General features: G+C 41.7%; 1 protein-coding gene across 8 annotated transcripts in view; it reads left to right on the forward strand.

Annotated features, from left to right (window-relative positions):
* Positions 1 to 9,343, forward strand: part of LOC131347125 (uncharacterized) — a 9,509-nt gene extending 166 nt beyond the window's left edge. Inside the window, exons 2-16 of one of the 8 annotated variants that reach the window (XM_058381026.1) lie at positions 1,463 to 1,580; positions 1,853 to 2,414; positions 2,905 to 2,998; positions 3,099 to 3,145; positions 3,591 to 3,624; positions 3,722 to 3,796; positions 3,984 to 4,027; positions 4,104 to 4,137; positions 4,235 to 4,267; positions 4,347 to 4,443; positions 4,553 to 4,694; positions 6,454 to 6,559; positions 6,660 to 6,790; positions 6,987 to 7,082; positions 7,197 to 9,343. In XM_058381026.1, the coding sequence (XP_058237009.1) occupies positions 1,463 to 1,580; positions 1,853 to 2,414; positions 2,905 to 2,998; positions 3,099 to 3,145; positions 3,591 to 3,624; positions 3,722 to 3,796; positions 3,984 to 4,027; positions 4,104 to 4,137; positions 4,235 to 4,267; positions 4,347 to 4,443; positions 4,553 to 4,694; positions 6,454 to 6,559; positions 6,660 to 6,790; positions 6,987 to 7,082; positions 7,197 to 8,177 (2,594 nt within the window). In that variant the 3' untranslated portion in view covers positions 8,178 to 9,343. Of the gene's footprint in view, positions 1 to 1,462; positions 1,623 to 1,852; positions 2,415 to 2,898; positions 3,017 to 3,098; positions 3,146 to 3,590; positions 3,625 to 3,721; positions 3,797 to 3,983; positions 4,028 to 4,103; positions 4,138 to 4,234; positions 4,268 to 4,346; positions 4,444 to 4,552; positions 4,695 to 6,453; positions 6,560 to 6,659; positions 6,791 to 6,986; positions 7,083 to 7,196 lie in introns of those variants that run through there. The other 7 variants (XM_058381024.1, XM_058381025.1, XM_058381023.1 and 4 more) reach the window with 7 other exon arrangements.
* Positions 9,344 to 13,149: the final 3,806 nt, after the last annotated feature.

Here is a 13,149-nt window from a genome sequence, read left to right on the forward strand (position 1 = left end):
GATTTTACAATCATGTCTACATCTTTAACATAAAATCGATATCTGTGTGTCATTTAGTGTAAAATAATATAAAGACATTAATAAGTAATAACTTTGAGAGTGTGAGCTGTGCTGGGGTGTTTGTAGTTATGTTTAGGTTTTGTTCGTTTACCTGAGGATGTTCATAACATGAGATAACTTCTCATAACATGACATAATGGATCATAACATGACACAACTTCTCATAAAATGACATAACTTCTCGTAACGTGACATAACAGCTCATAACATGACATAATGGCACGTAACTTGACATAATGGATCATAACATGACATAACGGCTCGTAACGTGACATAACAGCTCATAACATGACATAATGGCACGTAACTTGACATAATGGATCATAACATGACATAATGGATCATAACATGACATAACGGCTCGTAACGTGACATAACAGCTCATAACATGACATAATGGCACGTAACTTGACATAATGGATCATAACATGACATAATGGATCATAACATGACATAACGGCTCGTAACGTGACATAACAGCTCATAACATGACATAATGGCACGTAACTTGACAAAATGGTAACAGGACATAATGGCTCATAACATGACATAACTGCTCTCCGGAGTTAATCATCATTAATTACTAGAACAGTATGAGCATCAGCTTCAGTAGTAGTGAAGTCCACACTGAAGATCTTCTCATGATCTATCCCAGGTTCTCCTGCATTCACCTCAGCTCATGTTTGAAGCCTTGGTGTTACTCTGGACTCCACACTGTCCACACTCACACACTAAAACAGTTCAAAATAGACACCGCTTTTCTTTCACATTAGGAACGTTTCCCAGGTTCATCCCTCCGTTTCTCGTTCTTCAGCAGAGACCCTCCTCCACACTTCTCTGACCTCCACAGTAGCCTCAGCTACCCCAGGGCTGATTTTTATCCATTCCCAGTGCAGATTATTAACAAGCTCTACACAGCTGCTAGAGATTATAGAAACACATCATACTCAATCTCTAAAAGTTACACCTCCATGTTCCCTTCTCTAAACACTACAGGAGACATCTTCTGGTCTTTAGGTCTCTGCATGTTCTCACACCTCCTTCTCCTCTACACACCTGCAATCTGGAAGTCTCTGACCCTCACCTGCTTGCTCTCCTGTCCTCTCACCTCCACACTGTAGGCTTTCAATGCTGCTGCCCCCTCATCTGCCCCCTCTCCATCTTTACCCCTACAGCTCTGTTCATCATTATAAATCCCATCTCCTCCACCTTGCATTTCCTCCAACCCTGTGTCTCCTGAAGGCTTACAGCTGTAATGTGCTGAGGTCAATGTTCTAGTTTTGTTTACACATGGAGGATGGGGAATCTGGAAGGCAATAGATAGATCTCCAGAAATCACCTGGAACTCATGAAGTTTCATCCAGAAGTGAATTTAATGTGGCTTCACAATCCTCTGGAACAGGAAACCGCGACTGTCCAGACTCGGTGTCTCCTCACGCTTCCATGACGAGGAACTCGGATGACTTTTTCGCTACGGTGAACAAGCTCACGTCCGAAGCTCGGAACAAGGCGTGTAACAGGTAAAGCTCCTGATTCTGAAGGAACGAGTCTGAGGGTTGAAGGTACGTTCATTCCTTCTGGTGAGGAGATGAAATGATGTCATTAAAGTGATTAGTGGCTAATCTTCTTCAGCTAGCAGCTTTTCAGTTGTTAGTTTTTTATATAATGACTTCCTTCAGCTCTGTTCCTTACTTCCAGGATTCACTATACACATTATTTATTTTCCTGAAATCATCCTTACTGAATTGAAAAACTTAATGTGATTAAGCTCTCCATCTTTCTCTTCTCCCAGGTATAAACAGTTTGACCCGCCTTTCGTCGCATTCCCCAACACCCAGAACCCCTGTGGCGCCGGCGACTTTGTTACAGACGAGATGTCTGGGTACGGGGGTATAGACTTTGTTGCGGTGGATGAATTCCGAAATGGTTACGGCTTTAACGACTCCAGGAGGTCCAGGACTCACAGAGGCAGATGGGCTGGACGCAACGGGGGTTACTACGAGCGCCCAGAACGTGGGGGTTACCCTCCTCGCCACTACCGACGGGGCAGAAGGGGCAATCTCAGGAGACATGGGAAAGGACCGGACATTCTCAGTGGAGGCAGTGAATCCGGGCCTGGGCCTGTGCCCGGGTCTATGGGTGCGGTCCAGAGAACTTTCAGCCCTACGGGGATGGACCTCGGGGCAGAGCTTGATTACATCAGCAGGAGGAGGGAGAAAGATAAGCTAAGGAAACGCAGAAGGAGAGCGCTGAAGGCTGCGGCAAAGGCGCAAGCAGCGAAGACGGCGCAGGAAGCACCGGACCTCCGTATTATAGCAACAGTAGATGAAGCAGCTGGTGCAGGAACTGAAACGGTACATAGCTTTTATTCTTTATGTAAAAGAATTACACACACTTTTTAAATATTTAATGCTGAAGAAGCTAAAGTGTGGCACAGAGACGCGTTTACAGGATTATAGTCATGTGTTTTCTGTTAGATTGGAGTGGGTACACCTCCCTGGTTTTACCTGTAATTCAGTACCGGTACCCAACCATACCTTTTTTGGGACTTTACACTCTGTGTGATGTTTGTACACCGATCAGCCATAACAGTACCCAACCATATTTACCTCGATGTAGAGCAGAACAGCCAGGTGGTAGAACCTGACCTGATCCAGCTGACTGGACAGAGACAAACCAGAACCCTGGACTGTTTGTGCAGAGACATGGACACGAGTTCATTCTGGCTTGTTCCAGAAGCTCCACCTCCTGGAGTTCTGACTCTGCAGTGAGGACAGTCTGATTCAGACAGGACACGTGAGCATTACAGGTTCTGATGTGTGGATCTTGGTGTTAAAGCTGCAGGTTCAACCCGAGCATGACGTGAGGAAGAGGAAGGAGAGGCCGACCGCAGACGACGAGCCGGAGCGTAAAACTGTCAGGACTGAGCCCTCAGGAGGTGACCATTCCAGCACTGGTACTGATCTTCTGTCCTACTTCTGGTACTTTATTCCCTTTTCATCTTATTCACATTTTCTCAAATGGTTTTGTATTTTCAGAAAATTCCACCAACAAGATGGAGGCAGCTGAGAGAACTCATAGAACTGTAAGCTTCATATCTTCATCTCATTGTTTTTTTTTTGTAGCTTTTAAAAACGGAGCTCTCGCCAATCACATGGTCAAGTTTAGCTTGAACACGCAGTCCTGGTGTTCGTGTGCTGGCACATGTGTCTCTCAGTGTTGAGTGTAAGTCTGATGATATTTTGAGATCAGTCCTCGTTTTCAGACGAGTTTAACAACACTCGAGGAGTTAAGATAGGAGAAATGAGTTTAAGATTAAATTATAATGTGGTTATAACATACCTGTTGTTTTACCCTCAGTTTAACTTACAGTAATAATTATCAGTATTATATACAGTAATAATGTGAAATTGATAGATAAGATCCAGTATATCAGTAATTATTGTGCTTATGTGTCTTTGGGAAATCTCTGATATTTCAGTATCTTACACATGCACATGATCACAAATCAAACCTGTGTCTCTCTCCAGGCCTCCAACCCAGCAGCTCCAGGACATAGTACTGGTGAGAATCCATCATCTTCCTCTTATCCTCATAACCTCCTGACTTTTAGACTCATTACTTATTAAGCCACAACCATTGCTCTGTGTTTTGTGCACAGTTTTATCTATTGAAGAGGAACTTGCTCGGCTTAAAATGAAGCTCCAGCAGAAGAAGGTTCCACTCTCGGACAGTGGTACTTCCCTGGAACCTCCTGTCTGTTCTAGGCCGACCTTTCCAGATTTAGCCACTAGCCAAATTGTTATAGTCCTAGTATATCCACAGACACGCGTTTAACCCACGTTATTTCTGCTTGATTTATGAGAAGGACTATTATATGGATTTATGACTTTAACAGTTCTTTTTTTGCCGTCCTCATGCAGCAGGTCACACCGAGGAGACCAAGGAGGATGTGACTCCTGCCCCAGTAAGTAAACCATGCTCTCATGGAACTGTGAGTATCGCTAATCTGAGCTGAATGAAATGTCTTGCTCTTTCTCCAGGCCTCCACATCAGCAGCAGAAGGACAGAGCTTCAGTGAGCACTCCTTATTCTTATTCATCTCTCCATATTCCATACACCATCTTTATCAAGACACTGATCTTGCTCTTGTTTGTTGTTTCTTTACAAAAAGAGAAGAAACATCTGGAAGCCAAGACTGAGCACGGTATGAACCTCTTATCAGTGGTGATAACAGATAATTATAGATATCATGTCGATTTAATGAACCCATGTCGTTTCCACAGCGACGCATTCCACAAAGCCATACAGCAGACGGCTTCGGAAGCTCCATAATGAACAGAGGAAGCAGGGCTACTTCGGAATGAAGATCACAGCCCAGAGGTCAGGTCCTCAACAGAACCTCATCAGAACAATGCTGAATAATTACACTATGTTCTTTACAGCGTTCTGATTTGTGATTTCTTCTGTCCGTCCGTCACACGGTCAATAGGCTAGCTTTTATATGTTCGGTGTGCAAGTTCCGCTCATTCTACAGGAAGAATATGACAGCGCATCTGCAGAGTCAATTCCACAAAGATCACTTCAAGTTCCTGTCCGAACATCTCCCCAAAGCCACTGTGGACTTCCTGCAGGTATAACCGGACTCACTAAGGGACCTGATGGGAATAGATTTCACACTATACTGCCAAAAGTTTTGGGATGTCTGCCTTTACATGCACACGAACTTTAATAACATCCCATTCTCAATCCGTAGGGTTTAAGTTAGGAAATTAGGAAGTTAGGAAGGGCAGCATGGCTTAGTGGTCAGCACTGTTGCCTCACAGCAAGAAGGTCCTGGGTTCGAGTCCCGGGTTTGAACAGGCAGGGGCCTTTTTGTGTGGAGTTTGCATGTTCTCCCCGTTCCTGTGTGGGTTTACTCCGGGTACTCCGGTTTCCTTCCACAGTCCAAAAACATTAGGTTGATTGGTAATCCTAAATTGCCTATAGGAGTGAGTGTGTGTGTGGTTGTCTGTCTATATGTGTGGCCCTGTGATGGACTGTCCAGGGTGTACCCCTGCCTTTCGCCCAATATGTGCTGGGATAGGCTCCAGCAGATCCCTGTGACCCTAATTAGGAATAAGGCGGGTATAGACAATGGATGGAAGTTAGGAATTTTCACGAATGTACTTATTGCACAGGTGGAAACCGATGCTTAAAATCAATGAGCATTTACAAATGTGTGTAGAAGCAGTCTTGCATGCCTAGGTGCTTGATTTTATACACCTGTGGCCATGGAAGTGACTGGAACACCTAAATTCAATGATTTGGAGGGGTGTCCCAAAACTTTTGGCGATATAGTATATGTAGATATCTTATCAGCAAAGATAGTTTAATAATAAACAGGAATGTGATGCTGAAGGAGCAGAATTAGTATCGCTGTAGGAACTGAATAACAGGACATGTGATGGTCAGGTCTCGTTTGATAGCTGAGGGTCTGCTGTTTATATACAGTACAGTGGAGTTCTACAAAAATACATCATTTATTTTACATACTTCCAGTATGAAAGACATGATATTGCATGGGAACCATCACAGACTTTAAAGGGTTAATTTATCTTCTGGTTGTTAAGACTGAACCATACACTATATCACCAAAAGTATTGGGACACCCCTCCAGATCATTGAGTTCAGGGGTTGGGCTCCGCCCCTTAGTTCCAGTGAAAGGAACTCTTAATGCTTCAGCTTCATACCAAGACATTTTTGGACAATTTCATGCTCTTTGTGGGAACAGTTTGGGGATGACCCCTTCCTGTTCCAACATGACTGCACACCAGTGACCAAAGCAAGGTCCATAAAGAAATGGATGAGTGAGTTTGGTGTGGAGGAACTTGACTGGCCTGCACAGAGTCCTGACCTCAACCCCATAGAACACCTTTGGGATGAATTAGAGCCGGGACCAAGAGTCAGGCCAAAAGTTTTGGGACGTCTGCCTTTCCATGCACATGAATGTAATATGGAGTTGCCCCGCCCTTTACAGCTATAACGGCTTCAACTCTTCTGGGAAGGCTTTCCACAAGGTTTAGGAGTGTGTTTATGGGAATTTTTGACCATTCCTCTAGTGAGGTCAGGCACTGATGTTGGACAAGAAGGCCTGGCTCATAGTCTCTGCTCTAATTCATCCCAAAGGTGTTCTGTGGGGTTGAGGTCAGGACTCCAGTCAGGTTCCTCCACATGAATTCAATAATTTGGAGGGATGTCCCAAAACTTTTGGTAATATAGTGTTTTTTCAAGGCAGTGGGTTGATTTTATGGATAAATTTAGAGACAGTAGAGACTGTAAGGATGTTTGTGTGTTTTCATCATAACTTAGCACATTTGTTCTCTGTGTGTGTGTGTGTGTGTGTGTGTACAGTCACATTTCAGTAATAAGCATAAGAAGGTTGAAAATCTCATTAATCAGATACCAGATCACCGTGCTACCATCTGTCAGCTGTATGAAGATCAGGACCTGACTCAAGGTTTACGACTAATTTTATCCTCCTTTGCATTTACTTTGAATGTCACAATAAGTTGACTTATTGAGTGTGTGTGTGTGTGTGTGTGTGTGTGTGTGTGTAGATATCAGTATGGATCACTTCATGAGGAAGGCAGAAGCAGCTCACTGTCTAGCGTGTGATGTATACATGCCCATGCAGAAGACTTTAATTCAGGAACACCTCAACTCTCCTGATCATAAATGCAACTGCCAGGTACACACACACACACACACACACACACCTAACATATTTAAAATAAATGAGCAACTTCATGCAGCACGTAATTAAATCCTACACAGAATCGTTGTGTGGGATTTTGTTCCTCTAATTTGATTTATGATGGTTTATGATGAATTTCCTCTGACTGGCTGAGTGTGTGTGTGTGTGTTTGTTTGGTCTGTCTATGAAGGCCATGATGGTACATTCCAAACAATCAGGGCTGTCCATTGCCCAGAGCATCCTTAGTGAAAGATACATCCGCAAGAAGCTGAAACTTTACCTTAAAGTGAGTTCTTATCATCTTAAACATACTTCCCTTCTGCTCCAGACCATGATGGTGAAGATGTTCACCTGTATACACAGCAGAACCTCACCTGAATTAACCATAAATTCTTTCCAGGACTCTGTGGTAACGGATGGGCCTGAAGTGGAACCAGAAGAAGCATGGTCAGCAGGGCAACGGACAGCTCCAGAAACAGATATGATGACTCAAGAGGCGGAGCTATGTGAATGTGTGAACCGAGCTGTAAAGAGAAGAAGAGATGAGGAAAACCAAGAGGGGGAGCTATGTGGACAGGTCAATCAAGCTGGAGAGAGAATAAGAGATGGGAAAGACCAAGAGGCGGAGCTATGTGGACAGGTCAATCAAGCTGGAGAGAGAATAAGAGATGGGAAAGACCAAGAGGTGGAGCTATGTGGACAGGTCAATCAAGCTTTAGAGAGAATAAGTGATGGGAAAGACCAAGAAGCGAGGTCATTGTGTGGACAGGTCAACCAAGCTGTAGAGAGAAGAAGAGATGGAAAAGACCAAGAGGCCGAGTCATTGTGTGGACAGGTCAACCAAGCTGTAGAGAGAAGAAGAGATGGAAAATACCAAGAGGCCGAGTCATTGTGTGGACAGGTCAACCAAGCTGTAGAGAGAAGAAGAGATGGAAAAGACCAAGAGGCCGAGTCATTGTGTGGACAGGTCAACCAAGCTGTAGAGAGAAGAAGAGATGGAAAAGACCAAGAGGCCGAGTCATTGTGTGGACAGGTCAACCAAGCTGTAGAGAGAAGAAGAGATGGAAAAGACCAAGAGGCCGAGTCATTGTGTGGACAGGTCAACCAAGCTGTAGAGAGAAGAAGAGATGGAAAAGACCAAGAGGCCGAGTCATTGTGTGGACAGGCAGTCCAGGCTGCAGGGGCAGTAATAAATAAGAAGGGGCAGCAGTCAGAGGCAGTGTGTGAAGAGACGGTTCCAGCTGTAGAGACAATAAAGAACGTACCTGAGGAACCTGAACAGCATCATCCAACAAATTCGCTGTTTGACCTGCTGGATGACGAGGATGATGTAGAAGGTGTGGAGTTGGGGGAGGAAGAAATGGGAGAGGCTGACATTTGACCTCTCTGACCCTTTATTAGTCTCTGGGCTGTTCTCTGCAGATTCATGGAAGTTTCTTACAGGAGTTTAGTAGATGTTATGTAGGAATTTTTTCTTGAGCACTTTTTATTTTCTCCAAAAGCACAGTGCTGTCCTCAAATGTGGAACCTTTCAGCACTTTACCACAGTGAAACCAGCAGTCTGTGCTCACCATACACTGGGCTCTGGACTCCAGTGACCTCACTGGCCCTCCCGGTGTCCTAAACCTCTTCAGCACATCTGCAGGACTTCACTGAAGAGCTGGAAGCAAAGGTGGAAGAGGTTTTTGTTTGGTGTGTGTGTATGAAGTTTCATAGCTTTTTGTGTGAAACTCAACACTGTGACTTCACTCACCACATCAGACTCGGCTGATCGACTGCATCGGGAGCAGCAGGAGGGAACATGGTGTGTGTTTAAATTGTTGTTGTTGTTGTTGTTGTTGTTGTTGTTGTTGATAAACCAGTCTACTGAATGCTGCAGTTTTCATTGACATGTTTAATGGGAATTTATTTTCGTTTTTCATTAAACATGAGAACTGATAAATACAAGAAACTCACATACAGTGTGTGAAAGCTGTGGGATGAACAAACAGATGTGATAAACCCGGATACAAAGGGTCTCTTAAATGTAAAATTATTTTTTTAGCAATACTCACAAATGATTCTTGATAAAATTCCTCCATGAAAAAACATAATTATTTGTAAAAAAAAAAAAAAAAAAAAAAAAAACAGGGCCAATAAGCCCAAATTGTGTCCTCTAGTTGTCGCTATGGTGTTTATAAGATTCACAGCTCGAGGTTAGTAAAGGTTTATCTGAATTCAACCCTGCCTCCAGGTTGTGAGTTTGGATCCAAACAGAACTATTCTCCTTCACGGTACAGAACAACGGAAGCTCTGTCTTTAAGATTATTTCCCAAAATCAGAAAACAAGGTCTGTTTGCTGGAGTCCTCACCTGTCAGGGAAGTTTATTAGGTTTATGTATTAATAAAAATACACAAGAAATATTTTAATGATCAAATGTAGATAATATGATTAGCTGAAATAAATGAAAACTTATGCTGGGAATTTCTGATACTTTATGTCCATAATTAATAAATAAATTAATTAATTAGTAAAATAATAAATGTAATTAATTTTGTATGAATATTATTCATAACATTCTCTTATAAGCTTTTAATTTCTTGTCTCATGCGGTATTTTGTTTCCCTTTTTATCGAGCTTGGAAAGAAAAATTTTTTTAAATATTTTTTCTGTCATGTTTCATGTGTTTTGTTTATTTTTAAAGTCCAAATGTCTTACTTTTAAAAATTAAAAAAATTAAAAGTTTTTTCATGCTCCATTTGAGAAACAGAGGTTACAGGTAGTCATGAAAAACTACCAATTAAAGGAAAGGAAAGGAAAGGACCAATTACAGAGATAGAATCAGGAAAGGAAAATGAAAAGAAAGAAAAAGGAAAGGAAAAAAAGGAAAAAGAAAGAACATGAAAGGAAAGAAAAGGAAAAGGGAATGAACGAAAAGAGAGAAAAAAGAATAGGAAACAAAAAAGGAAAAGAAAATGAGAAAGAAAGAAAAGAAAGAAGGAAAAGAAAATGAGAAAGAAGGAAAAGAAAAAAGAAAGAAGGAAAGGAAGATATGGCCATGAATGCACAATAGATTTTTTTTTTTTTTTTTTAGATCTTTTTATTTATTATTCTAGTGAATCTAGTCTACTTTTTTTTTGAGGTAATGTTTATTAAAGATAATGTTTGGGAACGAAAAACTGTATTATTATGATAAATTAGATGTTTGCCGCCATTCGTGTCGCGCTTATGCCAATCGTTTTAGCCAATCAAGTAAGTAACTAGCAACAGCCGATGTCTCTGCGCCAATCACATTGAGAGACTAGTGATTGACAGCGAATTGGGCCAATAAGGCTGTAGAATAATAACCCGCCCCTTTCTGACAGGATTTTTACCTCAGACAGCCCGGAGATCAGCGCGTGCGTTTTACACCAGAAACCGAAGCAGGACAGGTCAGAAATTTATAAATATCTATTAATTAAAACAGTTCCTTTTCAAACTCAGCAAACTTCGTAAAGTTTAGTATTTTTTACTGAAACAAACAAAATGTGATTTTAGAAATCTGTGTTAGCTAGCATCGTTATCCTAGCTAACGGCCCGCTTACATTTAACAACAAGTTTAACAACTCTCCTTTCCCCCACCACTGAGTAATGTCGATCAGGAATGCGGGATAATCGTGTTTATTAAGTGTTTAATTGTTGATTTACTCAGAAACCCTTGCTAACGTGTTAGTTAGCAGGCAAGCTAATATGTGCTGAACGCCGGTTTAGCTTGGCACGAGGACCAAGAAGCTAAAAATGGCGCCAAAACCAGCGCGAATTAGATCACCAGGTAAACCTTCAGACACTTTAAACCAAGTAGGATTTATTTTTAACAGGGATATTTTTTTTATACCTATTTTATACACACGCTGATGTATAAATGTTAAAGATGAAGATCGTGTGTTTGTGTAAGGAAAGCTACGGTGGCTGAGAAGTGCAAAACACAATGACAAATCCGTAAACACGAGGAGAATTTAGACAAACCGAGGTAGACAAAGGTAGGTATAGTGTGTGAATGGAATTCTTCCCTCTGATTGGACGAGACATGGGTCACTCAGGATCTACAGGAAGTCCAGCAGTAGCTGCAGCAGTAGAAAGTGGATTGGTGTGTGTATGAACACAGCTCTGCTCTTATAGCGCTCCTTACATCCTTTCATCTGGAATAGTTTGGTCTTCCGGAACATTCCTTTTAGAGATCGCTAAAAATAATCTTTACTCCATGATACACGATCAGCATATCCAACATCACACTGACCATATGAACGTCCTTCCTCACAGTAGAGCTTAATGAACTTCTTTAAAAGATAGAAGAACTCCACACATGCACAAGAAATAGTTAGATACACAATTTCCTACTTCCTGTAGATCCTGAGTGACAGATGTCTCGTCCAGTCAGAGGTCAGAATTCCATTCGCAAACCACACCTACCTTTTCCCGCTTCGTCCGATACATCCTTGTGTTTTCGGATTTGTTGTTTTTTTTATTTTGTACTTCTCACCCAGCGTAAAAAACGGAGCAAGGGTCTCAGTAGGAACTTCTTCTCAGAAGACTGTGGAGAAAAACTGGGAGGACTATTGCACTGGAGCAGAAATGGTTCAAGTTCTTTATTTGTCTTTAATTTGCTCTAGCAGTGAAAACATAATTGACGCAGCCCTACAGATGGGTACAGTTCAGATAACAGTAAATATCTCAGAACAGATTTCACACTGATGTGCTGCATGAATGTACGGATTTGGTCTAATCTCTTTTATGTTGCAGCTCCTCCTGAAACACTCTGGTGGCTCTCATGCTGCAGAAGCACTTGCCTGAGCTCTGTAATTTGGGTGTAAGTGATATAGGATATAGTGATGTACGAAAAGAACCTCAGATTTCAGGTTAATCTGACGTCATAGGTCACATGACAATATCAAGATGGCAGATGCACCAGATGTCCAAACTGCATTCATATTACACACACACGTATATACTGTTAGATTTTGCTGTATTTGGCTGAGCAGTGGTCTGGGTGGCTCAATGATGTGTTGGATTTCTCTAATACATAAAATAATTAAGCTTGACCAGAGTTCTTGTGGGCAGAAGGTAGCAGTGTAGCGGGTCTTCAAAATATTTTAACCCAGAGACTCTGTCTGTGAGACAGATCTTTATATCTGAATACAGATCTGTAAGGACCTCCCATGTAGGGTCCTCAATACACAACACTGACTGTCCTTTGTGTGTGTGTGTGTGTGTGTGTGTGTGTGTGTGTGTGTGTCGTCCGGCCTCCACTAGGGGTGCTCCGATCAGGATTTTTGGGGCCGATCTCCGATCAATAGAAGCTGTATCGACCGATACTGATTACAGGGTCTATTTTTAAGCCTTATCATATAGCACTATTTCGTAAACTATATTTAACAATGTAAATTAAGTATTGAAATTACGAGAAGAGGAATATCATGAATTGATAACTGTTCATTGGCAAGCAACATGTCAACTTAAAACATAGCAGCCTGTGCTGGGTCAGTAATTAGGAACAGCTTAGAGCTGGACAAATACAACTTTCCTGTAGATTATATAAAAATAAATAAAATAACAGGAACAAACAGAGTCTACCTAGAAATGAACTGATGTTATGTTGTCCTTTATAAGGCTGTGGACATGTGTAAACACGGTGGTATAACTTGGGGGCATTTCTAGGATTTGAAAACATCAGGGGCACCTGTTCTGGTCCATTGTTCCCCTAAGAAATATATGTATTTTAACTTAAATACTGCAATAGTTGAATAATGGAAAGTCATGATGTTCAGACTGTAATGTCTTGGTGCTTTAACAGTTTATATTTTATTTAGATTTTTCTTTAGGATTATTTAATTTAAGGCTTTTGTACATATTGCGTATGGAATAATATTCTAAAGGGTCCTATGTCAGGAGTTTTCAGAATCAAAGACAGTGGGCCTCCTTTTTTTACACAACATACATTTGTTAGCCGACTTTTATCAACTGTGTTAACATTAAATATTAGAAGTTAGACTTTTATCTGAATAATAAGATTGTGTTTTCTGCCCGTTTTTTAATTGGCGTCGCACTCAAGGGCTGTAAGGTGTTTTAGTCACGTGGTGTGAAAGCGGTGCTGTACAGACCGATAGGTGTAGGACATTACAGTATCGCGAGAGCGGTTCTAGAGCATATTCCAGCACACACTCTCGCGGTATTTTGGCGTGTGTGTGAGTGGTGCTTGAGTTGCTGAACTCTCCTGCTCTCTCTTAGTGTTAACCAACTTCACACACTATGTAGATTTGCCAGACCAGTGAAGCCATTTTAGCAGCGTGCAAAAAAAAAATTGTCATCTGATCGGCTTTTCTAGATCGGCCATTAT

Source organism: Hemibagrus wyckioides, linkage group LG26, assembly GCF_019097595.1.
Source record: "Hemibagrus wyckioides isolate EC202008001 linkage group LG26, SWU_Hwy_1.0, whole genome shotgun sequence".
Taxonomy (NCBI): domain Eukaryota; kingdom Metazoa; phylum Chordata; class Actinopteri; order Siluriformes; family Bagridae; genus Hemibagrus; species Hemibagrus wyckioides.